Genomic DNA, 24194 nt, shown 5'->3' with positions numbered 1-24194 from the left:
CACCATCTCAGGTCATCAAAAGATCACCAACGGTATACACTGCAAAGCACTGTACCAGGCGCAGGCACCAGGGGATAATATCACATATATCATTTCAAAATGTAATAAATAGCATAACATAATAAGTTGTAATATTCTAAACATAAAGGTCACTGGCCACCCTAGATGTGCTCATAGTCGGAAGGGGGCAGATATGTGAACCGTCACGAAAATGCTAGTGATAAGCACGGCCCTTTCAGGGAACCCAAAGGAGCAGGAATGTGCTGGAAAGCTCGGGGAGAGCACTGAATAAGCGGAGGACGAGAAACGTTTCCGCCTCTCAAAGAACCCCAACCAGCCATCTTAGAGCCCCAGATATCAGCCAGGGAGACGTATCTAATAACCTCGGGGTGCAGAATCTTGGTTTTTACTTTTGACAGTTTTGAAAATCCCAACACCAGTGGTTTTACTGAGGAGGCGATGGATCCAGACTGTGACTCATTTTAAACAGAGACGATCCGGGCCTCGGCAGCAGGGTGGCTAAGCGGCCTGGGGTGGGCGGTGTACCCTGCACATATCAGCCCCTGACCATAGTGGGCCTCCTCACCTCGGACCACTTCTCCCAGGATGTCTGAGCCACACAGAAAAAAACAGGGAGGGTGGGAAGGCTATAGGAGAGGCAGTGAGCCATGCTCTTTTTTCCCATCTTGATGAAAACATTGTGATTTCTAATAGTAAAATTAGGAAACATGGTTTCGTTAATGTTAAGCCCAAGGGCCAGTTTAACTGGGCAAATGTGTGAATTAGAATTTTTAGGGCCTTGCTGTTTCTGAAATGGTCCTCAAGAAGGTCGTAGAAAACAAATTTATGGTTACCAAAGGGAAGGTGGGGGAGGGATAAATTGGGAGTTTGGGATTAAAATATACACTCTACTATATATAAAACAGATAACCAACAAGGTCCTACTGTATAGCACAGGGAACTATACTCAATATCTTGAAATAACCAATAATGGAAGAGAATGTAAAAGGATATATATATGTATGTATAACTGAATCACTTTGCTGTACACCTGAAACTAACCCAACATTTCAAATCAATGTTTTTCAATAAAAACTAAAAAAGGTATATTATATAAATCCAAAAAAAGGTAAATTCTAAACTGGCAAAAAAATTGTGATTTCTATACACATGAATAACCATGATTTATGTTTCACAATTTATGTAGTTGATTTCTTGTAAATTTGACAGTGTCTTCATATTTCTGCTATATGGTCGGTCCCCTTACCCTTTTCTTATACCACCACCCTTACAGCAAGGTCAGTAACTGTAATCATGGTAATAATTTTCACTCCAAAGCCCTGTTTAGAGCCTTTTGAGGTTGACTTCAGTGGCTCCTCTCTGACAAGTGAGGAGTTGGCAGTTCAGAGAGGGAGGCTGACTTGCCTGGGGACACTCAGCAGTCCAGGGGCCAAAGCAGCGCCAGGACTCGTTTTTCCTGATGCACAGTTCAGTAGGCTCTGTAATTGCACCAGCCCTTTTGTACACCGAGATTTGTTTTAATCTATAAACTTCTGGGTGGTATACAGAGTGAAATTAAAGGCTGGTTTGCTATAGTGATGTACTTCATCTTCGTGAGCACTCTCCTTTGGTGTGTCTATAAGGATGGGAGAGTTTAGATGCCCCTTTCAGAGGCCGTATATGGTGAGGATCATTTAAGGTTATTTAATGTATCCAGGCTTCTGGGCCTTTGGAACCATGTGATGTTCTGGGATGGTCTGGGGCACGCAGCAGCACGCCACTGTGACAGCTGAAGGATGCATGGAAAACGCACCGACATCTGATTGGTGACAACGAGCCTCCTCACCACCAAAGTCTCAAACTGGCAATAAGCTCCCGGCCTTATCAGAAGTCCCCGGAAAATCTGCTAGCTGGTGGTGCCAGCGCGGTGATAACGGGGAGACATTGCACTGGAGGCTGACTTAGCGGCAGAATTCTGGGGAATTAAGCTTGACCCTTGCAAGGAAATGAAGCAAAATTCACGAAGGCTGTCGGGGAACTGAGGCAAAAGGAGAGACATCAATGCTGGACGAGAGAAGGTCAGAAAGAAACTGGTCCAGCAGTTACAAGCAACAGTGCTAACAAAAAAGGTATATTGGTTACTTGGGAAAGACGATGAAGAAATGAATGACATTGCAAAAATATCTGAATTCCCCACCAAATTACTTTATTATATCAGTCTTTAATGAGGCCACTGCAGGGAGGTGAAATGGACTGGCAGAAGTAATGACAGCCGTGTGGATACAACTCTTGCTAAGAGGCCACCTTGACAACTAAGCAGGGGTAAACCAGCAAGTGTGGATTACACGTCTTCAGTTATTAAGGAGTCCGGTAATGAATTTACCAAACCTTCAGCAGTTATTTTAAAGGTAAGGGGACTTAGGAAGGATGCATGGACAAGGTTACCGAACTTTAAAGCCAAAGTTAAAGGAATTCAGCGAACTGTGAGCTATTGTTAAATGTCCCAGGCAATGCAGAGAGTATTTCACATGGTAACTGCCAGGTTGGAACCTAGCTTTAAATGATGCAAAACGTTGGGATGTGTTTTAATGATCAGCTTCAGGCCAGAATACAGACGTTGTTAAGCATCTGGACCAGGCCAAAAGAGCTGACAGTTCCACTCAAGGCCAATGTCAATTTTCTGAGCCTATGTGAGTCTATGTGGGTCTGTAGGAAAGTTCTACAGAGCAAAGATACTCCAGTACTGTGGGAAGACAGGGAGGATTAAAAAAAACAACAAGCCCCAAGTCAGGTTAGCAAACTACAAACTGCATGTTCTCATTTAGTCCTGCAGTCCTGCCAGTAGGCAATAAAGTCCGCAGTGTACAGATAAGAAAACTGAGGCTCCCAGAGGCTTAGTGCCTTCCAAAAGGAACAAAACTAATAAGTGGTACATTAAGGACTGGAAATCAAGGACTGGTAAACTAACTGAGGCCTGGAAGTCTTTCTGCTATAAATCTGATACTCCTTCCATACCATGCTAAGAAGGCTTCTACTGGATAAAGAAGGATATGTTCTATGACTTAAAACCCTGAGTGTTTTCAAATTTGCAAATTGAGATGAAAATGCTGAAAGGTGCTAGGCACAAATAGAGCTGAACACAGAGGGAGGGCTATTCCATTATTTAAAAAGAGAAGAAGGTCCATTTCATACAAGTCTGCTAGGAATATCCTGTCATTTCCTGTCATTGAGGACCTACTATGTGTAGGATTCTGAGATGTATATTCACAGGGACAGCAGAAAGGGTCCGGGGAGACATATGAAGACACAGAAGACCTATAAGACCTATAAGAAGAAATGAGCACAGGCAAAGCCTACATGATAGAACAAAGTCCAGAAAGGAATATGACAAAATGTCAAGTGTCATCTCTAAGTGGTAGGATTCGGGTAACTTAATTTTCTTCTTTTTGCTTCTATGCACTTTATAAATCTATAGTTAAGTTTTATTTTAATTTACAGAAGTGAGTTAAAGAAAAGCCTAAGCAAGACCTGAGCTGGTGTACAGGTGTGCTGACGGCACCCCGGGAGGGGGAGGGGGGCCATCCTGCAGCGGGGCCCAAAGAGCATTAGGGAGAGGAGAGCAGAAAGGGCCTGAGGAGCTGGAAGTGGGGGGAGCGGCGGAGGCGGCAAGGCCAGGAGGGAGATGAGGCTGCAGTTGGGAGGACATCATGGGGCAGCGTAAGCCTTTAGTCTGGTTCAGGAACCCAGGGCCTCGGAGCCTGGGCAGGGGGCCGGTGAGGACCCTGGTTTCTGGAGAGGCCCAAAGGCATGTGGGGTGCCTGGGTCTAGGGTGGGGTGGGAATGTGGGGGTTGGGAGATGGGTTGCACCTCTGCACCCTGACCCGCCGTGGGCCCCTCTAAGAGCAAACGGTGAGCAGGAGGGGTGGAGAAGCATGTCTGCGCTTGCTGGGTGCGGGAGGCTGGACCACTGGGGGTCAGGCAGGGAGTGGGATGCGTGTCCCCCAGGAGAAGGACATCCTGTGGCCGCTGTACAGCACCTACACACCACGCCCGCCCGCCCGTGGACTCTTAAGTGTCTGTTGCTACTCTTGGTTTGATGAATTGCCCCCTGCAGTCCTGGCTGGCTGATGTCTGGGTGCCTGAGAACCCCGGCTCCCAGAGGGCTGCAGGGGCAGTGGGCACAGTCTGTCTACACCCCTGGGGATGGGCTTTTCAGTGGTCCCCAGGGATGGCTGACTGCTTCCCGGGGAACATGGCAGACCTCAGAGAGCAGGCACAGGAAGCTGTGCAGGTCGGCGGGGCTCCCCCAGCCTTGAGTCTGTCTCCAGGTCACCTAGAACCCGCAGTGAGGTCTCCAAACACAAATGAGAGCAGCCACTCGCCTGCTCTCACCCACCTGGGCAACCTGGCCAGGTGCTCGCTCCCGGAGCAATGGAAATGGAGCCCAAAGGCTCCAAGAGACAAGCTGCTTCCTAGTTATTCAGCTTTTCCAACTGACAAATCTTTTCGAGGGTGGAGCTTTTGTTTGCCCCAAGAGGGCCCCTGTGCCAGCCCTGAGGACAGCCTTTCACAGTCCTCTTGGCGCCCGCAGTCACTGTCCTTGCGTTCCCAGATCTGCCATTCTTCTAACCTTCAGCTGCACAGAGATGGGAGAAGGTGGAAAAAGGACCTTTTATAACCAAATTATCTCTGTGCATTCATCTGCCATTATGTTAATGTATCCAGAAGCCCGACAGATGGTACAAAGTCAATTACGCTGGTGTTAAAAAGGGAGAAATTGACCTTTTCAGGACTCACTTGGATTCAGAGCAGAGTTTGCAAACTCGGGTTTCAGGCCTGGCACGTGGGTGAAGGCGCAGGGCACTTGGCAGGGGGTGGGTCAGGGTGGTCAGCCCGGGATACCTCTGTACCTGCACATTCTCTCAAAGAGCCCAGCGTAGCCATCACAGTTGGTCTTCTGGGTCTGCAGGATGGTGGTGGGTTTGAAGGCCTGGCGGTCCTTCTCCTGGGCGGCCTCGATGTCATACTCTGGAGGGCAGAGGAGGAGGCCGTGAGGAACCAGGTCCCTGGAGACGACCCGGCTGGTGCAGAGGAGAGGGGGTCCACAATCTGTGGCGCTGCCCCTGCCCTCCACTGTACTTCCAGCATCACTTGGGCTGGCCTCCCTCAGGCCGGGGAGAAACCGCTATGGACTGAAGGGAACAGGGCCCCAGTCCAGGTGCTATCTGGCAAATGTCCCCTCTGTGTGGGTGAGGGCAGGAAGAGCAAGGCATTGGCTGAGGGGTCACTGGCTCCTTAGGCCTCGTAGGAGTGGCTGGGAGGGGAGGGACAAAGACAGCACTGGGCTGGGGTTTGCCTGCGTGTCCCCACCACAACACAGCTCTGCAGGCGGGGCCAGTGAGGCAGCTCACCCATCCCTGCGGCAGCCCCCGAGGCCAAAGCCTCACACTGACCTGCAGGGGGCGAACTGAGCTACTATTAAAACTTGTCCCAAACAGAGAAGACAGACTGTCACTTCAGTAACAGTAGAGCTTAAGGCATGGGGGAGGACCTGAGCCTGTGGCCTTTGAGGGCACAAAGGAGGTGTGTGTGTGTTGGGGGGGGCTGGGGGGTGGTGTGTGTGTGTGTGGTGGTGGTATGTGTATGTGTGTGTGTGTGTGTGTGCATGCGCACGTGTCTGTGTGCATGTGTGTGTGGGGCTGGTGGTGTGGTGTGTGTGTGGGCTGTGTGTGTGCGTGTGTGTGTGGTGTGTGTGTGCGTGTGTGTGTGTGCTGGGGTGGGTTGTGCGTGTGTGTGCGTGCTGGGGTGGGTTGTGCGTGTGTGTGCGTGCTGGGGTGGGTTGTGCGTGTGTGTGCACGTGTGTGTACATGTGTGTGCGTGTGTGCACATGTGTGTGTGGCGTGGGTGGGGTGTGTGCGGGTGTGTGTCCATGTGTGCATGTGTGGGGTGTGTGTATGCCTGTGTGGGTGTGTGTGTGATTGCGGTGTGTGTGTGTGTGCGCGTGTGTGGGGGTGGGTTGGGTTGTGTGTGTGGTGTGTGTGGGGATGTGTGTGTGGGGTGTGTGTGTGTGTGTGTGTGTGTGGGTCTGTGTATGTGTGTGTGTGGGTGTGCGTGTTTTTGATGTGTGTGTGTTTGTGCGAGTGCATGTGTGGTGTGTGTGTGTGCATGTGTGTGCGGGGTGAGGTGGGGTGTGTGCGTGTGTGGGGGGGCTGTGGGTGGGTGTGCGTGTTTTTGGTGTGTGCGTGTGGAGTGGGGTGGTTTGTGTGTGTGTGTGCGCGTGTGTGTTTGGTGTTTGTGGGTGGATGTGTGTGTTTTTGGTGTGTGTGTGTGTTTGTGCACGTGCGTCTGTGGGGTGGGGTGGGCTGTGTGTGGGTGTGTGTGGGGTGGGGTGGGGTGCGTGCGTGTGTGTATGTGTGTGGGTGCGTGTATTTGGTGTGTGCATGTGGGGTGTGTGTGTGTGTGGGGTGGTTGTGGGTGGGTGTGCATGTTTTTGGTGTGTGTGTGTGCGTGTGCATCTGTGGGGTGGGGTGGGCTGTGTGTGGGTTTGCGTGTGTGCGTAGGGTGTGTGTGTGTGTGTGTGTGTAGGGGGTGGGGTGGGGTGTGTGTGCTTGTGTGTGGGGTGTGTGTGTGGGAGTGTTGTGGGTGGGTGTGCGTGTTTTGGGTGTGTGCGTGTGGGGTGGGGTGGTTTGTGTGTGTGCATATGTGTGTGGTGTGTGTGTGTGTGTGGTTGTGGGTGGGTGTGCATGCTTTTGGTGTGTGTGTGTGCGTGTGGGGTGGGGTGGTTTGTGTGTGTATGCTTGTGTGTGTGTGTGGTCGTGTGTGTTTTTGGTGTATGTGTGTTTGTGCGTGTGCATCTGTGGGGTGAGGTGGGCTGTGTGTGTGTGGGGTGTGTGTGTGTGTGCGTGCATGTGTGCATGTGGGGTGGGGTGGTTTGTGTGTGTGTGGGGTGTGTGTGTAGTTGTGGGTGTGTGTGTGTTTTTGGTGTGTGTGTGTTGTGCGTGTGCATCTGTGGAGTGGGGTGGGCTGTGTGTGGGGTGTGTGTGTGTGTGTGTGCGTGCATGTGTGCGTGTGGGGTGGGGTGGTTTGTGTGCGTGTGGGGTGGGGTGGTTTGTGTGTGTTTGTGTGTGTGTGCATGTGTGTGGGGTGTATGTGTGCACGTTTGTGTGTGTGTGGTTGTGGGGCGGTGTGGGTGTTTTGGGTGTGTGTGTGTGTGTGTTTGTGTGCGTGCATGTTGGGGGTGGGGTGGGCTGTGTGTGAGTGTGTGTGGTGTGTGTGGTGCATGTGTGTGGTGTGTGTTTGTGTGTGGTGTGTGTGGGGATGTGTGTGTGTGGTGTGTGTGGGGTTGTATGTGTGTGTGTGTGTGCATGTGTGTGTGTGGGGTGGGGTGGTTTGTCTGTGTGTGTGCATGTGCGGGTGTGCAGGGGTGTGTGTGGTGTGTGTGTGCACGCGTGTTTGGAGTATGCATGTGTGGGGTTTGTGTGCGTGCATGTGTGTGGGGGTGGGGTGTGTGGGGGGATGTATGTGTGTGTGTGTGCGTGCATGTGTGCATGTGGGGTGGGGTGTTTTGTGTGTGGTGTGTGCGCGTGGGTGTGCGTGTGTGTGGGTGTGCGTGTGTGTGCGTGTGTTTGGGATGTGCATGTGTGGGGTTTGTGTGTGTGCGTGTGTGTGGATGTGTGTGTGTGTGTGCATGTGTGTGTGTGGGTGTGGGTGTGTGTGGGCGGTGCAGCAAAGTCCTGACAGATGTCCTGTTTCCCATCCTGCCCCCTTAAAGCCCAGGCTGAGTGCCAGGGCTGGAGTTGGAGGAGTGGCTCCTCAGGTCCTATGGCAGATGCCCTACCTGTGTCAGGTGAGTTCATCCTCTAAGCTGCATCCCTAACTGCTGCTCTGGGAGGACAAAGAGAAAGCCCAGTGGCAGCAGGTCAGGGAAGCCCTGCTGGTCTCTATGTCACAGGGAAGTCACTAGAAGTCCATCCCACCAGCCAGCTCCTCCATGGACTGCAGGGTGCAGCATCCAGCTTCCCCTTAGCAACCGCCTGTGGGATTGGCTTGAGCTGGTCAGACTCTCAAGGGTGTCCCATGCAGAGCTGTGGGCAGCTGCGCAGGCCCAGGTCCCCTGGGGTGGCTCTGAGAACTTGGAGACTGGGCTGAGAGCAAAAGCTGAGGCCCCCACTGTGGGAGCAGGCAGCCGGGAGAGGGGTGCCCACTCACCCACCACTCCCGGGTGTTTTGAGAAACCTCTGGTGTTACAGCAACTTTTCAAATAGCTATGGCTCACCCCCAGCCTCTTCCTTCTTGGAGATGACCTTCTGCCCTGGGTTCTCATCTCTGTGGAGCAGGTCACCCAGGAAGGCAGGACTGAGGGAAGGCTGCCGCTGGGTGAGGGGCCTCAGCTCTGGCTATGGGCAGAGGGCCACGTGGGATCCTTGCCCATGCACCCTTCATGGAGACTGCTAGCACACAGTGAGTTAACCTTGGTTATTGAACCCAGCCATCTGAGAGCCCCTCTCCTCCACCTTCCCTCTTCCTCCACACACATGGGTGATGGAGTCAAGCCCAGAGATGTTCCTCTGGGAACAGGGTCCCAGAGCTAGTGGCCCTACCGGCAGGCCTACCTATGTGGTGGCAGATCCAGATCCAGATGGCGCGGACCCTCTCCAGGTCACTGTGGGCCTCCTGGAGCAGGTCGCTCACCAGCGCGTCCAGGCCGCTCTTGACTGTCACCTGGGAAGTGGAAGGAGTGTGCTACGTCAGGGCCCAGACAAGGGCTGTGAGGAGCCCGGTGCCTTGCCACCTGCAGCCAGCACTGCCCTTCCTCTGGGCAGAGAAGGAGGAGAGGCCCAGAGGCTCAAAGGCTGGGCTTAGGGCAACCTTGATGCGGTCTGGACGCAGTGGGAAGTGCTGACCAGCTGAACCACTGGCTCTAGAGCCATCACATCTCTCTGCAGCAGCTCCTGGGGCCAGTTAAGTGGCCATCCGGGCGCTGTAGCAGCCCCTAGTCATGGTCAACACTACCCAAAGCAATCGACAGATTTAGCACAATCCCTATAAAAGTCCAACAGCCTTTTTTGCAAAAACGAAAAAACCAGTCCTCAAATTCATATGGAATTCTAAGGGGCCTGGAATAGCCAAAACCATTTTGAAAAAAGATGAACAAAGTTGGAGGACACAGATTTCTGGATTTCAAACTTACTTAAAGTTACAGTAATCACAACAGTGTGATATCGACATAAGGGTTATATAGACTAATGAAACAGAACTGAGTCTAGAAATAAACTCATACGTCTATGGCTAATTGACTTTTGACCAGGGTGCCAGGTCCATTCAATGGGGAAAGAATAGTCTCTTTAATAGATGGTACCTGACAACTGGATATCCATATGCAAAAGAAGGAAGTTGGACCCCTACATCATACCATATATAAAAATTAACTCAAAAATAATCAATGACCTAAATATAAGAACTTAAACCGTAAAACTCTTAGAAGAAAACACAGGGGTAAATCGCGGTGACCTTGGATTTGGCAATGGATTCTTTGATATGATACCAAAAGCTCAGGATATAAAAGAAAAAATAGATTAATTTGGCTTCATAACAATAAAAATCTTCTGTGCATCAAAGGACAATATTAAGAAAGTGAAAAGATAATTTATAGAATGGAAGAAAATATTTGCAAATCATATACCTGATAAGGATTTAATATCCAGAATATATAAAGAACCCGTATAATTCAACAACAAAATGACAACCTAATTTTAAAATGGGCTTGAATATACATTTCTCCAAAAATATATAAATGGCGAATAGACACATGAAAAGATGCTCAATGTCATTAGTCACTAGGGAAATGCAAATCAAAACCACAATGAAATACTACTCCATACCCACTAGGATGACTATAGTAAAAAAAAAAGGCAATCATAAAAAAATTGGCAAAAATTTGAAGAAATTAGAACCCTTGTACATTGCTGGTGGGAATGTAACAACGGTGCAGCTGCTGTGGGAAACAATTTGTCAGTTCCTCAAAAATTTCAACATGGAATTACCATATGACCCAGCAATTCCACTCCTAGGTATATATACAAAAAGAATTGCAGACAGATACTCAGATACCTGTTCACCAATGTTCATGGGGCAATATTCACAATAGCCAAAAGGTAGAAACAATGCAAGTGCCCATCACAGATGAATGGATAAACAAAATGTGGTATATCCATGCAATGAAATATTACTCATCCATTAAAAGTAATGAAGTTCTCAGACATGTTACAACATGGATGAACCTTGAAAACACAGTGCTAAGTGAAACAAGTCAGACACAAAAGACACAGTGTATGATTCTTACTTATATGAAATACCTAGACTAGACAAATTCATAGAGACAGTAAATAAATTAGAGGTTACCAGGGGCTGGGAGGAGGGAGAATGGGGAGTTATTGCTTAACGGGTACAAAGTTTCTGCTTGGGGTGATTTTGGAAGTAGACAGTGGTGACGGTTGTACAACACTGGGAATGTAATTGATGTCACTGAATTGTACACTTAAAAACGATTCCAATGGCAAATTATATGGCATATGTTTTACCATAATATATAAAAAAAGAGCAAGTTAGGTTTTCTGCATGGATCCTCAGGAGAAAACAGGGCTGGGGTTGCTGGAAAGGCAGCCCTGGCCATGCTCACTCTTTCTAGAGAAGTAGGGGCACCTGTGCGCTTACCTCTGCAATGGTTGCCCGCGCCTCCGTCAGCTCCCACCCTAGGTCCTCCTGACCTAGGAGGTTCCGCCGCTCACACGGGAGCTCCAGGACCCACCCTCTGAACACAGGAAGACCGCCAGGCCCCTCTGCGTGTCCCCTTGCCCAGCTGCTCCAACACCACAGTCCTGTCTTTGTCCCTCTCCCAGGGCCTAGAAGCACACATCACAGGCCTGCATTACAGCCCGGCTGACTCCTGACTTAATCCCCAGCTTCGGTTCTATGGTTTCTGGCCCTTTGGTCCCCACTCACTGCTCTCTGAGGCTGTCCAGCAGCCTGTCCATCCCTTTTGGCAGCCATGACAACATATCCCACCTTGCACAGACTCTGGACGCCCCCCTTCCCTTCCCTCACTCTCGCAGATGACCAGGCCTCAGACTCAACAAGGCCCAGGCAAGACTTCCTTACCAACGAGCCCTCCTCCTCCGCTGGGCTCTCTGCTGGCCTCGGGGCCAAGCCGCCTGCCTTGGCAAAGCTGCCCTTCCTTCCTCAGGCGCTGCCCTCGCTCCGCTGCGTCCTCACCTCCTCCTCCCGGGCCTGGCGGCCCCAGCCTCTCCTGTCTGCCGTGTCTCTTCAAAACGCCCCCCAGTCTCCCTCTCAGGACTGCCCACATCTAGTCTCCCTTCCTTGCCAGGCTCCTGTGGGGTCTTCCCTCCACTCCCTCCCCCTTCAACCCCCATTTGCCCTTCAGCCTGCCCGAGCCTGGCCGAGGCCTTCAACCTCCTCTGAGCTGCCCCCCTGGAAGTACGAAGGGCCTCAGTGCTGAGCAGTGGAAGGGAGCCTGTCTAGCCTCGCCTGGCCAGAGTGAACCATGACCGCACCTTCTAGAACACTGACCCTTCCTGGTCTCGCCCGGCCTCAGGTGGCTCCTGGCCCTGCCTTCCCCAAGATGGCACCCTCCCTATGGCTTTAGCTCTTAGCTGAATCTGACGGCTCCCAAAGCAGGGTTTCCGGCCAGACCTCTCCAGGCTAGATACAGCTCCGGGCTCGGCTATCCAGCTGCCCAGGGGTCACCTCCACAGGCGCTAGAGCCCACTGCACCCCACACAAACCATCACCCCCGACACGTGCTCCAGCTCCCTCACTCCGTGCGCCGAGAAGCTACCCTGCCTGCCCTCCACCGCTCAGCGCGGTGACTGGGCAAGCCCTGCCCCACCTTTACCTCACTGCACACACACTGGGGAGGGGTCCTTCCCCTCTGCTTCCAGCTCCTCTCCGTTCTCAGTGTCCCCGCTTCATCCAGGGATGCCTCCTCCTGCCAGGACAGCTGGACACCCCCTACTGATGCCCCTGCCTTGAATCAGACTCTCTGATCCGAGCTCCTATCGTCACTCGTCAGTTCAGCAAACAAGCTTCCTGAGTATCCACTATGTGCCAACCCCAGGGTGGTTTTTCTAGGACTGTAGACGATCTCCCGGCTTATCGGCCTAGGATTGCTCACCCTGACCTTAGCGACGGGTCCAGCTCCTTAGCTGCTCCAATCAGACTCTGTGTGGTATGGCTCCTGCCTGGCTCCCAGGACCCCAGTGGGTCCCTCGGGCATCAGCTCTTGTAGCTGCCCCTCCCCACACCTGCCCCAGATGTGCCCAGGCCCAGAGGTGTGGGAGCTCAGCCGCCCACGTGTTCAGGGGTGAGGACTGCCGTGGTCATGTGGGTGCTGGCCATCTGCGTCTGTGGTCCTCCCCCCATCCTCACGTCCCTTCCTTCATGGGCTGGGGCTGGCAGGGCTCAGCAGCAGCAGTGCCCCAGTGGGCAGGGGAGGACAGGACAGGGCTGGCCGGAGGCGCCTGCCAACAGGGCGGCGCGGGGTGTGTAGCCTGGGGTGAAAGCATCAGGACCGTGGGTGGGGTGGGAGGGTGAAATGGCCTCTGTCCGGGGCCCTTCTGTCCCCCTCCCACATACTGTGGAAAGGCGCTCCGTACTATCCACCCAAGGGACTCAGGATACACTCAGGAGGGGTCTGGGGAGAGCCTTTGCCGCTCTGGTTTGGGAAACTCCAAGCCGCCTTGTGGGGGTGACCATCGCAGGCAGAGGGCCCAGCTCTCCTACCTGTGAGGCATAGGTGTCCAGTTTCTCAAACTGCCGCAGGTCCAGGGGCATGGATTTCAGGCTGGAGCGATCCCAGGGGTAGGCTGGAAACACAAGGAGGTTGGTCAGGGTCTGAGACCGGCCAACGGGACTGCCTGGCCCAGGGCTCCCTGTCTTTTTGAGGAGCTGTGACGGCCTGACCTTCAACATGATTCCCGGACTGAAACACTGCTCTCAAGAGCTAGATCTCTTAGAAGCGCTCCTCGGTCCAACTGGTTTGGGAACCATGGCAACTCCTCTAGTCCTCTGGGAGACCCACAGGGATAGTAAGCAGACCCCAGAAGCCAGCAGTGAAAGAAGTGATGGATTGCACCTCAGTGAATTCAGCAGCCCCAGACGGACTGATGACAGAATCCCTCCTCCCCACCCCACAGTTTCCTGCAGATTCCCTGCTAGCTTTGCCAGGAATGAATGCTCCGTGGGAAGCACCCAGGCAGCGCTGCTTGCCACTGATGTCCTGGCCACGGTGCCCAGGGTGGTCTGAAGGGCACCCGGGTGTGGGAGAGGGCAAGATGGTCCTGGGCCACCTGGATCTCTGTAGGGTGAGGTGCGTTTGGCACCCAGACAGGCTTCTTCCCTTGCCCATGGTCATCTGGAGACTGACCGCTTGCACCCCAAGAAAGTTAAGAGTTCTGGCAACAGGTGCCCAAAGTACAGTGTGGGGGGGCCCTGAGGGAAGCTGGGCCTCAGAATCACTCTTCTACGCACAGCCTTTCTCAGAGGAAGCCAGGACACAGGACAGCCCCAGGCAGCTGCTGCAGGGTTGACTGACCAGTGGTCAGACCAACCCATGGATGGATGGGCAGCAAACTCCTGTCCCAGCCCAGAGAAGAGCCTGGGCTCTGGCTGGGTCTTTCTTATTCAAGGCCCTCTGAGCCAGGCTGACCAAAATCAGGCAAGCTGGATAGGAGGACAGGGTGGGGGTGAGAGGCGGATGGGGCCAAAGGGGCACTGATCCCCTGACTCCAGTGAATCAACTCTCAGCCTGCTATGTCAGGAACCTCTGGGTGCTGGGTGAGTCAGGGGTGCTGGTGGGACCCCAGGACATGCCAGCAAGCCTGGGAAGAGCAGAGTAACATGGGAAAGTGCCTGGTGGGGCTGCACAAGGCCTGGGATCTAGCCCGGTGACCTCCCCCTCACTGGGCAGTGCTAAAGCCAGCAGCCCAGCCTCCGGCGCAATCTATGGGGCACCTGGGAGAGTGAAAGAGACGGTGGACCACGTGGTAAGGTCAGCAGCACTCTTCTCCCTGGGAGGGTGCAGGGTGAGGGTCCTCTGCAGGCAAGCGCAGAGCAGGGGTGCGAAGCCGCTGTGCCCGGTGTGGGGCTGCGCCTGCATGTACCCACACAACCCTCGTGGACTGTGAGAGTCCTTTTTTCTTTCAGTTTAAAAAGAAAAGTAATTTATTAAATGTCTTCAAGTAACTGCGTGAGCTACAGGAAGACCAGAGCAGCAAGTGTAGAGGCTGCATAGCCAGAACCAGGGCTGTAAGTCAGACTGTGGAACTGCGGGGGACAGGATGTTGGAGAGTGTCGCCATTCCCACCGAGATGCGTACAGTGGTTTCCTTGGTGCTATAGACTTGAGAGGTGTGGTGAGAGGGTGGGGACGCCACCAGCGCTGGCTGGAGCTGCTCCACGACCCTCCCTGGGCCAGCATTGCATGTCAGGCAGTGCCAGCTGGTCAGGGAGCTGGTCAACGTCTGGCCACAGAGGAGCTCCCAGCCTCCAGTCAAGTTCAGCCGTCAGGAGCAGGCCACACGGGTCCTTCTGCACTTCTGCACCGCTGTGGGTCCCTTCCTGTTAGGACCCAGGCCTTCGTCCTTCTCAGGCTCAGACTGGATTTGGCCCCCTCTCCCTGCTCCCTCAGTCCCTGCTGACGCCCTGCAGGAGTCCTCGTGGGGGGGGTGCGGGGGGGGAGGAGGGTGTGGGGCAGGGCGAGGTGCTGGTCTCTGTGACCTCTGACACATCCAGGATCCGAGGCTGTTCCTCTCCTAAGAGGGGACAGGGTGCGTGGTGGGCAGGCAGGCTGTGCAAACTCTATGGTGAGGCTGTGGCCTCGCCCAGCAACCTAGCATTTTCTTTCTTCATTTTCTGCTCCTCTAATAAGCACCAAGACTCCCTGGACGTCCCCTGCCCCCAGCCTTCTGTCCTGTACAGTCTTACCCTGGAGCTCCCTAGAAGCCCAGCGCCATAGCGGCTCAGTGACTGTCTGGTGCCAGAGCTGGGATTTCTCGCCTCCCATCACTCAGATCACTTCAGGGCCTATCTCGGGTGGTCTACCATGCGGCCCTTGTCCAGCCAGACCCTCAGAAGGGAGGGGGGACACAGCAGGAGGTCCTGCCAAGCTTCCCCCCTTCTTGGTGCCCTCTTCCCCCCACGGACTCTGGTTCCTGCCATCCCCTGACAAGGGCCGTCACAGTGACCTAAGTGGATATGAAGTGGACTTACACATTTAACAAGCGTCAGCTCTGCAAATGAGGTCTCCCCACCCCCATTTCAAAGAAGGATGCTGTTTCTAAAATGGGACTGAAAAACCCTATTATTAAGAAAGTTTTACCCTTTCTTGGTTCCATTCTACAATATCTGAACATTAAGAATATCCACAATGATTTATGCCTCATTAAATTTACTTTCTGAGCAGATTATATAATATTTGAATATGATTTTGCATAAATACATTTTAAACACCAGTGGCATTAACTAAGTTATTCTAATTTTAAAGCAAAACAATGGGAAGAAGTACCAAACTGTACTAAACCTTAGATGCCATCTGGTCTGAGCTGAGGGGGAAACTGAGGCCCAGGGAAGGTGAGTGAGCGCCAAAAGCAGGATTTGAACCCAGGCCGTCTATTACCTATTCGGGATTTCTTCCTCTGCCCCACTCTGCTTATTCTCCTGCCTCCCTCCTTACGGATGCTTGGCATTCCATTTAAAGTTAATACAATTCTGAATTCTGTTTTTAATGTTTCCCATAATGGGCTGCCTTGTTATTGGTGGAGTTTATGCTTTAACTCTGGGATCACATCTAGTGTGTGAGCTTTTTACTTCTCTACCTGTGTCCATGGCAGACGCTGCCAATCAATCATGATACTCCTGTCCCCTGAGCCCAGAAGTGGCCCCAGACTCCCAGCACAGTGCTCCAGGGAGCCATTTCCAATTGAGCACAGATTGGCTCATGAGGCTAAACCAACTTACCGTCTCAGAGAATGGCTCCAAAGAAGGTACCACAACTTACCGTGGGCGTCTTTCCCTCCAGGCTGCCGGGCTCTTGTGTTTCCATTTTTATCACCTTGTAAACCTACAATATCCCAAAGGTCAGAAGTAGAGACAGTTCAGAAGAAATAGAAATGCAAGCACAGACGATTCTCTGTGTGGGTGTCCTTGTTTCTGATGTCTCCTCTTCACTCTCCCGCTCACAGCCTTCTTGGTCCCATCCCCACCCACCATGGAATTGCTGCTGGGATTGCCCCAGGCTTCCTGCTGAGGAGTAGGGAGGACTGACAGCCAGGGACGGGATGACAAGAAAGAGAAGTGCAGTCTGTGAGCAGAGGGAGAATTTGCTTGGGCATCAAGCCTTGCGATTATTCAGTGGGCCTGCCTGGAGCTCCGTGTTCCTCCCTCCTCTGGACGCTCCTGCCATCTCGGACCACAGATGGGGATCCTGAGAGCACCAGTGAATTCACTACCAGATGACCCCGGGACAAGAACTGACCATGGGCAGCTCATGAAAGGGGGGAGAGGGGAATTATTCCTCGGGAAGGTTCAAGGACAACCAAATCCTATAAATCCAGGACTGTTAAGGCAGAATGGTCAGCAATTGTTATTAGACTCCACAGGCAACAGGAGAGAATTTCCTGCTGATCTGAAGCCAGGTCAGGAAGATGTGGGTCCCTGTTGGAACCAGAAGGAGCCAGAGGTGGGGAAGCCAAGGCAAGTTTTTCTCTGCCCTTGAAGGCCACTGTAGGCCTTCAAATGTACAGAAGGTTGCAAATGTACATAGGCCACTCTGAGAAACAGTGGACCTTGTCTTTCTTACGGCCACATTTTGTTTCCACCTACATTCTTTGGTAGAGTGATGGGGGTTCAAAAGAGTAGCCAGATTTTTTGTGTACTTACTACACCTGGCTTGTGCATTATTGACGATCTCATTTTAGCTCATGACAATCCTATGAGGGATGTTGAATTATTTTCCTCCTTTTATACATGAGGAAATTGAGTCCAAAAGAGAGGTTGAGCCACTTGCCTGAGGTCACACAGCTGGGATCTGAACCCAGCCAGTCAACTCCCAGGGCCTGACCTCTCTACACCTGCCTGCCCTCCCGAGGCCCTGGCTGCTGAGGGCTGCAGGACCAGGCAGCCTTAGAGGAGCTGCCTCGGCCCCCGCCACGAGCAGACATGAAGGTTCACTTCATGAACCTCAGCCTTGGCTGTCCTGCAACCTCCGTTCCTTGGCCGGCATTTCCCCAGGCCCCTGTTTACCCACAGGATGGACAGATGCAGGGAGAGGACCAAGAAGGGAGCAGAGGAGACATCGTGGGCGTGGGTCTGGGCCTGTGCGCACAGCACAGAAGGCAGCCGGGTGCGGTGGTGAAGGGTACAGGCTTCATTAGGACCTGGGTTCTGATCCGCTTCCTAACTGGGTGACTGGCAGCTATTTCACCTCTCTGTGCCTTTGCTGATCTACAAGGTGGGGATAATACTGGTGCATATCAAAGAGTTAAAAACTCATTGAGTGTACAGTGCTTAGCTCTGCGCATGCCACTTTTTAGGCAGTCAATAAATGGTGTCTAAAAACAATAGCACTCGTGTGATGAAATTCATCTTTAGCTAAATGCCTTGTGTTACCCACACCTAATGGCAGAGACTTAAGAACAGGGGTTGTTGAGTGTGGAGAAGAGAGTGCTCAGGATGAAGCTGTCGTGTCTCTGCCTCTTCCCAGTGTGTAGGCCCAGGTCACTCCTCTCCTTCCCCAAGAAGGTGTCCAGGCTGGGCTCTGGCCCTTCCAGCTACCCTCAATCCTCCCTGCCAGCCCTTCACACATGAGTAGCCCTGTACGTACGTACGTTTAGCCAAGGAGAACTTCTTGAGCAGCTGGGGCATGGCATCCTGAGGGTGGACCTCCACAGTCAGCTGTGTCCCTGCAGAGGAATAGGGGGTGATATTCTCAGCCAGACGCTGCCAGGAAAGGGTGCAATGTCTCATGACAGATGTTTGATCAATAAAACACAATTGGTTTTAGAGCTTTCTTTTGAATATGCAAATAATTTTTGCATAACCAAAAAACACGAAATAAGCAGACAGTTTCCAGATCTGGGCAAGATGGAGTAAACAAATTCTACCTTGTCTCTCCCACCGAATGCAACTGTAGACATTGGAAAGAATGCATGGGCTAACTCTTTGAGGACTCCGCAAAGTAAATGATAGGCAAATTGGGAAAGAAGATTAGAATTTAAAGCATCATCAGATTGGCAGAGTTGACCATTCCCCACCCCCAACTGTATTACCTAGACTGGACTCAAAGGCAGCCCCAAACCCAGCAGTGCACAATAGATGCAGAGAAAAAGTGCTCTAAGAGAAGCCCTTTCTTTTGGCCTGTGGAGTGAGAAAGGGAAACTCTAAGAGCCAGAGTGTGGGAAATCCCCTGTTGTTTTTTTACCCCTTTTTTCCATTATCTCCTGACTCAGCCTCCAGGGAAGTTCTGCTGGTATCAGTGCAGCAGTGTGTTTGGTGGCCCGGCAGGCACCTAAGACTTTGAGGGGAGGTACCAGTGAAGCTATGATTCCCAAGAGTGTGGGAGAAAATACTCATTGATTTTTTTTTCCTCTCTTTGTTCTCTGCTGATTGGTTCCAGATGCAGGCAGAATTGTGAGAACTACCCAGAAGAGTGGGGAAACTAAAACCCCAGTTTTGGGGCCAGAGGACTGGGAAGTGGGTCATAAAGAGGAGGGAGCTCAAGAAAGCAATTCCATAAAGTTATGGATGAACTCCTGTGGTCACCTCTTCATGGATGGACCTCATTCATGTTGTGCATGCTTTGATCTCATCCTAAGCATCATATCACAGTCTTTGAGAACTAAACTAGGGGGTAGACCAATGCCCAGACTGGCTGCTGGGTGGTGCATGTGCAGGGCAGATCTGTATAGCATTGCAAAGGCTACAATCCCAAATTACTCAGTATAGAGAAACCCTAGAAAATATCAACTTAAAAAGGAAAAGAAAATCAACAGATGCTAACCCCATGATGATACAGATTTTGGAATTATCAGACAAAGACTTTGAAAGAGCCATGATAACCATGCTCTGAAAAGTGAGGGCAAATAGTTTAAAATAAATGGAAAGATACAAAGTATCAGAAAAATGTAGAAGACATAAAGAAGAAAGAAATAAAAATTTTAGAACTGAAAACTATAGTTGTTTAAAAAATTATCTGGTTATGCTCAATAGCAAAATAGAGATGACAAAGGAAAGAGTCAGTGAACTTGAACATAGATCAATAGGAATTATTAAGGAAAAACAGAGAGAAACAGTGAACAGAGCCTCATGAACTTGTGTGACAATGCCTGAAGATCTAATGTTCATGTCACTGAGATCCCAGAAAGAGAGGAGAAATCGTGTGGTGCAGAAAAAAAAAAAATTTGAAGAAATAATTATAGAATAATCAACAAAATAGATAAAACTCTAACCAGAGTGACCAAATAAAAAAGTGGTAAGACACAAATCAGGAATCAAGACACCAATATCAGAAATGAAATGAGTGATATCACTACAGACCCCGTATATATTAAAATAATAATAAGGCAATAGTACACATAACTCTATGAAGAGAAATTCTGCAACTAAAATGAAGTGAACCAATTCCTTGAAAGTTACAAACTACCAAAACTCACCCAATGAGTAGATAACCTGAATTTTCCTATATGTATTTTTAAAACTAAATTTGTAGTTCAAAATTTTCCAAAAACAAACAAACAAAAACCAGACCCAGATGGTTTCACTGGCAAGTTCTAACAAAATTTAAAAAGAAATAACACCAATGACAATTTTTCACAAGATTCTTCAGAAAACAGAAGAGTATCGAATAATTTATATCCTTTTATGATACCAAAACCAGACAAAGACAGTATAAGAAAAGAATATTACAGACCAATATCCCTTATGGACATAAACATAAAAATCCTCAACAAAATATTAGAAAAATAAAATCCAGCAACATAGTAAAAGAATAACATACCACAACCAAGTGTGGTTTACTTTGGGAATGCAAGGCTAATTCAATATTTGAAAATCAATGAATGTAATTCACCATATTAGCAGGCTAAAGAAGAAAACCCACATGATCATACAAACTGATGCAGAAAAAGCATTTGACAAAATTTAACATCCATTCAACAAAACCTCCCAAGAAGCTAGGAATAGAAGGGAACTTCTTAATCTGAAAAAAGGGCATCTACCAAAAACTCAGAGCTAAGAGCATATTTAGTAGTGAAAACTGGAATGCTCTCCCCCTAGGATTGGGAATAAGGCATGGATGGTCACTCTTACTGTTCCTAATAAACATTGTACTGAAAGTCCTACTCAGTGAAATAGGACAAGAGAAAGAAATAAAAGTCATATAGATCAGAAAGGAAGAAATAAAAGTCTTCTATTCACAGATGCCATGTCCGTCTACAAAGAAAAATCCCAAATAATCTACAAAAGAATCTTCTAGAACTAAAAAGTAAGTTTAGCATGGTCACAGGATACAAGGTCAGCACCCCAAAATCAATTATATTTGTATTGGCAATAAGTGATTAGAAATTGAATTTAAAATTACTATTTCTCATATCTCTAAAAATGAAATACTTAAGTATAAATCTAAAAAAAGTGCAGGAACTCTAGGCTGAAAGCTAAAGAATATGATCACACAAATGAAAGAAGACTTAAATAAGTGGGGAAACATATCATGTTCTGAACTGGAAGTCTCAATATTGTCAAGTTGGCAATTCTCCCTAAATTTATCTATAGAGCTAATGCAATTTCAATCAAACTCCTTGCAGGAATTTTATAGATGGTACATATAGGCAAGATGATTCTAAAATTTAGATGGAAAGGTACAGCAACTAGAATAACCAAACTAATTTTGAAAAAAAATAACAGGACTCCAGCTGATTTTAAAATGTACTATAGGACTCCTCTGGTGGCAAAGTGGATGAGAATCCGCCTGCCGATGCAGGGGACATGGGTTTGATCCGTGGTCTGGGAAGATCTCACACGCCATGGAGCAACTAAGCCCGTGCGCCACAACTGCTGAGCCTGTTCTCTGGAGCCTGCGAGCCACAACTACTGAGCCCATGTGCCACAACTACTGAAGCCCGCGCACCTAGAGCCCGTGCTCTGCAACAAGAGAAGCCACTGCAATGAGAAGCCTGCGCGCCACAACGAAGAGTAGCCCCTGCTCGCCGCAACTAGCGAAAGCCGGTGCGCAGCAATGAAGACCCAATGCAGCCAAAAATAAATAAATTAATTAAAATCACTTAAAAAGAATAAAAGATGTACTATAAAGCTAGAGTAGGGCTTCCCTGGTGGCGCAGTGGTTGAGAGTCCGCCTGCTCATGCAGGGGACACGGGTTTGTGCCCTGGTCTGGGAAGATCCCACATGCCGCGGAGCGGCTGGGCCCGTGAGCCATGGCCGCTGAGCCTGCGCGTCCGGAGCCTGTGCTCCGCAATGGGAGAGACCACAACAGTGAGAGGCCCGTGTACCGCAAAAAAAAAAAAAAAAAAAAAAAAGCTAGAGTAATCACAACAGTGTGATATTGGCAAAGGGATAGATATATAGCTCAATGGAACATAACAGCGTTAAGAAATAGACCCACGCAAATATGGCAAATTGATTTTTTACAAAAGTGCAAGGACAATCCGATTAGAAAATGGGTAAAAGAATAGATATATCACCAAATAAGATGTTCAACATCTTGTTGTTGTTCAACATGATTAGCCATTAGGAAAATGCAAATTGAAAGCAGAATGAGATATCACACCTATTAGAAGACCAATACTAAAAAAAATAGTGGCAATACTATATGCTGACAAGTATATGCAGGTGGGATTGTAAAATGATACTGCAGTTTGGCAGTTCCTTATAAAACAAAACATGTACTTAACATATGACTCAACAATTACACTTTTGGGCTTTTATCCCAGAGAAATGAAAACTCATGTTCACACAAAGACATATACACAAATGTTTATAGAAGTTCTATTCATAATCACCCCAAACTGGAAACAACCTAAATGTCCTTCGATGGGTGAATGGATAAACACTTTGTGGTACATCTATATCAAGCTGTACTTCTCAACAATTCTCTTAGGAATGAATGATGGGAGGATGTGACTACAAAGAGTCTGCACAAGAGACTTTTTGGGGTGACAGAACTTCCCTGTATTCTGATTGTGGTGGTGGTGACGTGAATCTGTGCATGTGTTAAAACTCATAGAACTCCACACCAGAAAATCCAATTTTACTGTATGCTAATTTAACTGAAGATAAAAATTTTAAAATACCAACCAAACCCCAAAGTCAAAGCAGAATGAAAACAAAACAAAAACTTGTATGATACAGAAAGATGTAAAAATAGAAGGTGACCCTGAAAAGCAGGATTATAATAAACATGCTTTTTGCATCCTGCTTTCCTCACTTAAGTCTTTACATGTCAGTGAATATAAAGTCATCTTCACAAGTCATCATTTTAAATGGCTGCATAATACTCTGTTCTACAAATGGCTTATAATCATTATAAGCAATCCCTTTTCGTTGGATAGTTAACATTTCCCGTATGTTTTGCTATTTAAACAGTGATGTGATGAACGTTCTGATACACACTGCTTTACACACTCTTCACATCAATTCCTCAAATACATTCTTAAACATGGATCAAAAGGTATGGAGATTTTTAAGGCTTTTGTTAGATACTGGCACACTTTTCACATGAATGATTTTAAGTTTACGATCCTCTCAACAGTGCAAGAGAATGCCTATTTTGCTCATCCTTGCTGTGTTTGATGGCGAAATTGGCCACAATACTTTGTACTTCTTCCTAAGAAGAGGGCTTTTATTCCTTCCATCACATTTGGCCCAGCCTAATGATATGATCTGGCCAGTTAGCAGGTGGTAGAAGTGATGCTGTGCAAGCTCCGAGCCTAGGCCTAGAGCCTTTGCCGCTGCCACTTCCATTCTTGGGATTCCAGCCACAACTGCCAGGTGACTGCACCCAGGCTAGCCTCCTGGAGGATGACAGACCACGTGGAGCAGAGCAGAGCCATCTCAGGTGAGGCCACCCTAGACCAGCTGCTCTCCAGCCAACCCTCCAACTGACCACACGCATGAACGAGCCCAGCCAGGACCTGCGATCAGCCAGGTGTGGCTCAGACGAGAATATCCAGCCAACCTGTACACTTGTAAGCTGGTCATTGTTTTAAGCCACTGAGTCTTGGGGTGGTTTGTAATGTAAAAATAGAGTACCAATACACTCACTGACATTTGATTGTTATTAATCCTTTACATTTTTATCAATGGACAATGACATCTCATTGTTTTTGTGTATTTCTTTAATTTTCAGTGTAGTATTTTTCATATACTTATTTGCCATTTTAAATCTTATTTAATGAATCACCCATTTGCCTATTGATGCGTTATTTTTTCCCTGTTGATTTTGTAAGAGCTCTTTTTACTAACCCTTTGCCTGTTAAATGTGTTTTCACAGAATAACAATACTGACTTTCCTGTGTAGCTCATGAACTTGCTCTGCCTGCCAAAGAGGGTAATTCTCAAACAATTTTAAAAGATACAATGTGGCCTCCCGAGGGATTACTTTAAAGGGGTTAATATTCATTTTGAGTGTAGTTTCTAGCACATTCACTGTCAAAGAAAATCAGCCTGCGATTTGACAAGACGTTAAGCATTTCAGAGTTCAAAGCATCATTCAGGTCTGGTCACAGGATCAGGTACCATCGCCATGGGCAGCCAACTCTGCCTGTGTGTCTTCCCACGAGGCACGAGGCACAGCCTGCTCACCTCTGCCTTTGCACTTTCTCCCCCAGAGACACTTGGAGTCAGTTTTCAAAGTGGGTGCCAAGCTGTACTTGGCTGCCAGATTCCTTGTGAGAAAAATGCCCACTTTCTCCCCTTTTGTAGTTCGCAACACACAATGCTCTGAGAAGTCCTGCAGAAGTCTACTGGACCCAGTACTATTTTATCAAACAAAATCTGGGAAATGCTGAGCTGCAACGATCTCCAGAAGTGGAGGGAAGCTGCAAAACTGACCCACCTGTTGGTTTAGGGCTCAACAACAAACCTCTTCCCCAAACTTCTCCTAACGTCTG

At 49.3% G+C, this 24194-nt stretch overlaps 1 protein-coding gene across 2 annotated transcripts in view; it reads right to left on the bottom strand.

Annotated features, from left to right (window-relative positions):
* KY (kyphoscoliosis peptidase) overlaps positions 1 to 24194 on the bottom strand; it is a 49549-nt gene that overhangs the window by 13352 nt on the left and 12003 nt on the right. For both annotated transcript variants that reach the window (XM_030873534.2, XM_060298588.1), the window contains 5 exons: positions 17900 to 17974; positions 16072 to 16134; positions 12799 to 12881; positions 8613 to 8721; positions 4911 to 5028 (listed from right to left, as the gene is read on the bottom strand). In XM_030873534.2, the coding sequence (XP_030729394.1) occupies positions 4911 to 5028; positions 8613 to 8721; positions 12799 to 12881; positions 16072 to 16134; positions 17900 to 17974 (448 nt within the window). The remainder of the gene's footprint in view (positions 1 to 4910; positions 5029 to 8612; positions 8722 to 12798; positions 12882 to 16071; positions 16135 to 17899; positions 17975 to 24194) is intronic.

Source organism: Globicephala melas, chromosome 4 (genome assembly GCF_963455315.2).
Source record: "Globicephala melas chromosome 4, mGloMel1.2, whole genome shotgun sequence".
NCBI classification, from domain to species: Eukaryota; Metazoa; Chordata; class Mammalia; order Artiodactyla; family Delphinidae; genus Globicephala; species Globicephala melas.
The sequence above is the reverse complement of the archived record's forward strand: the minus strand, read 5'-3'. Positions and strand labels throughout refer to the sequence as shown.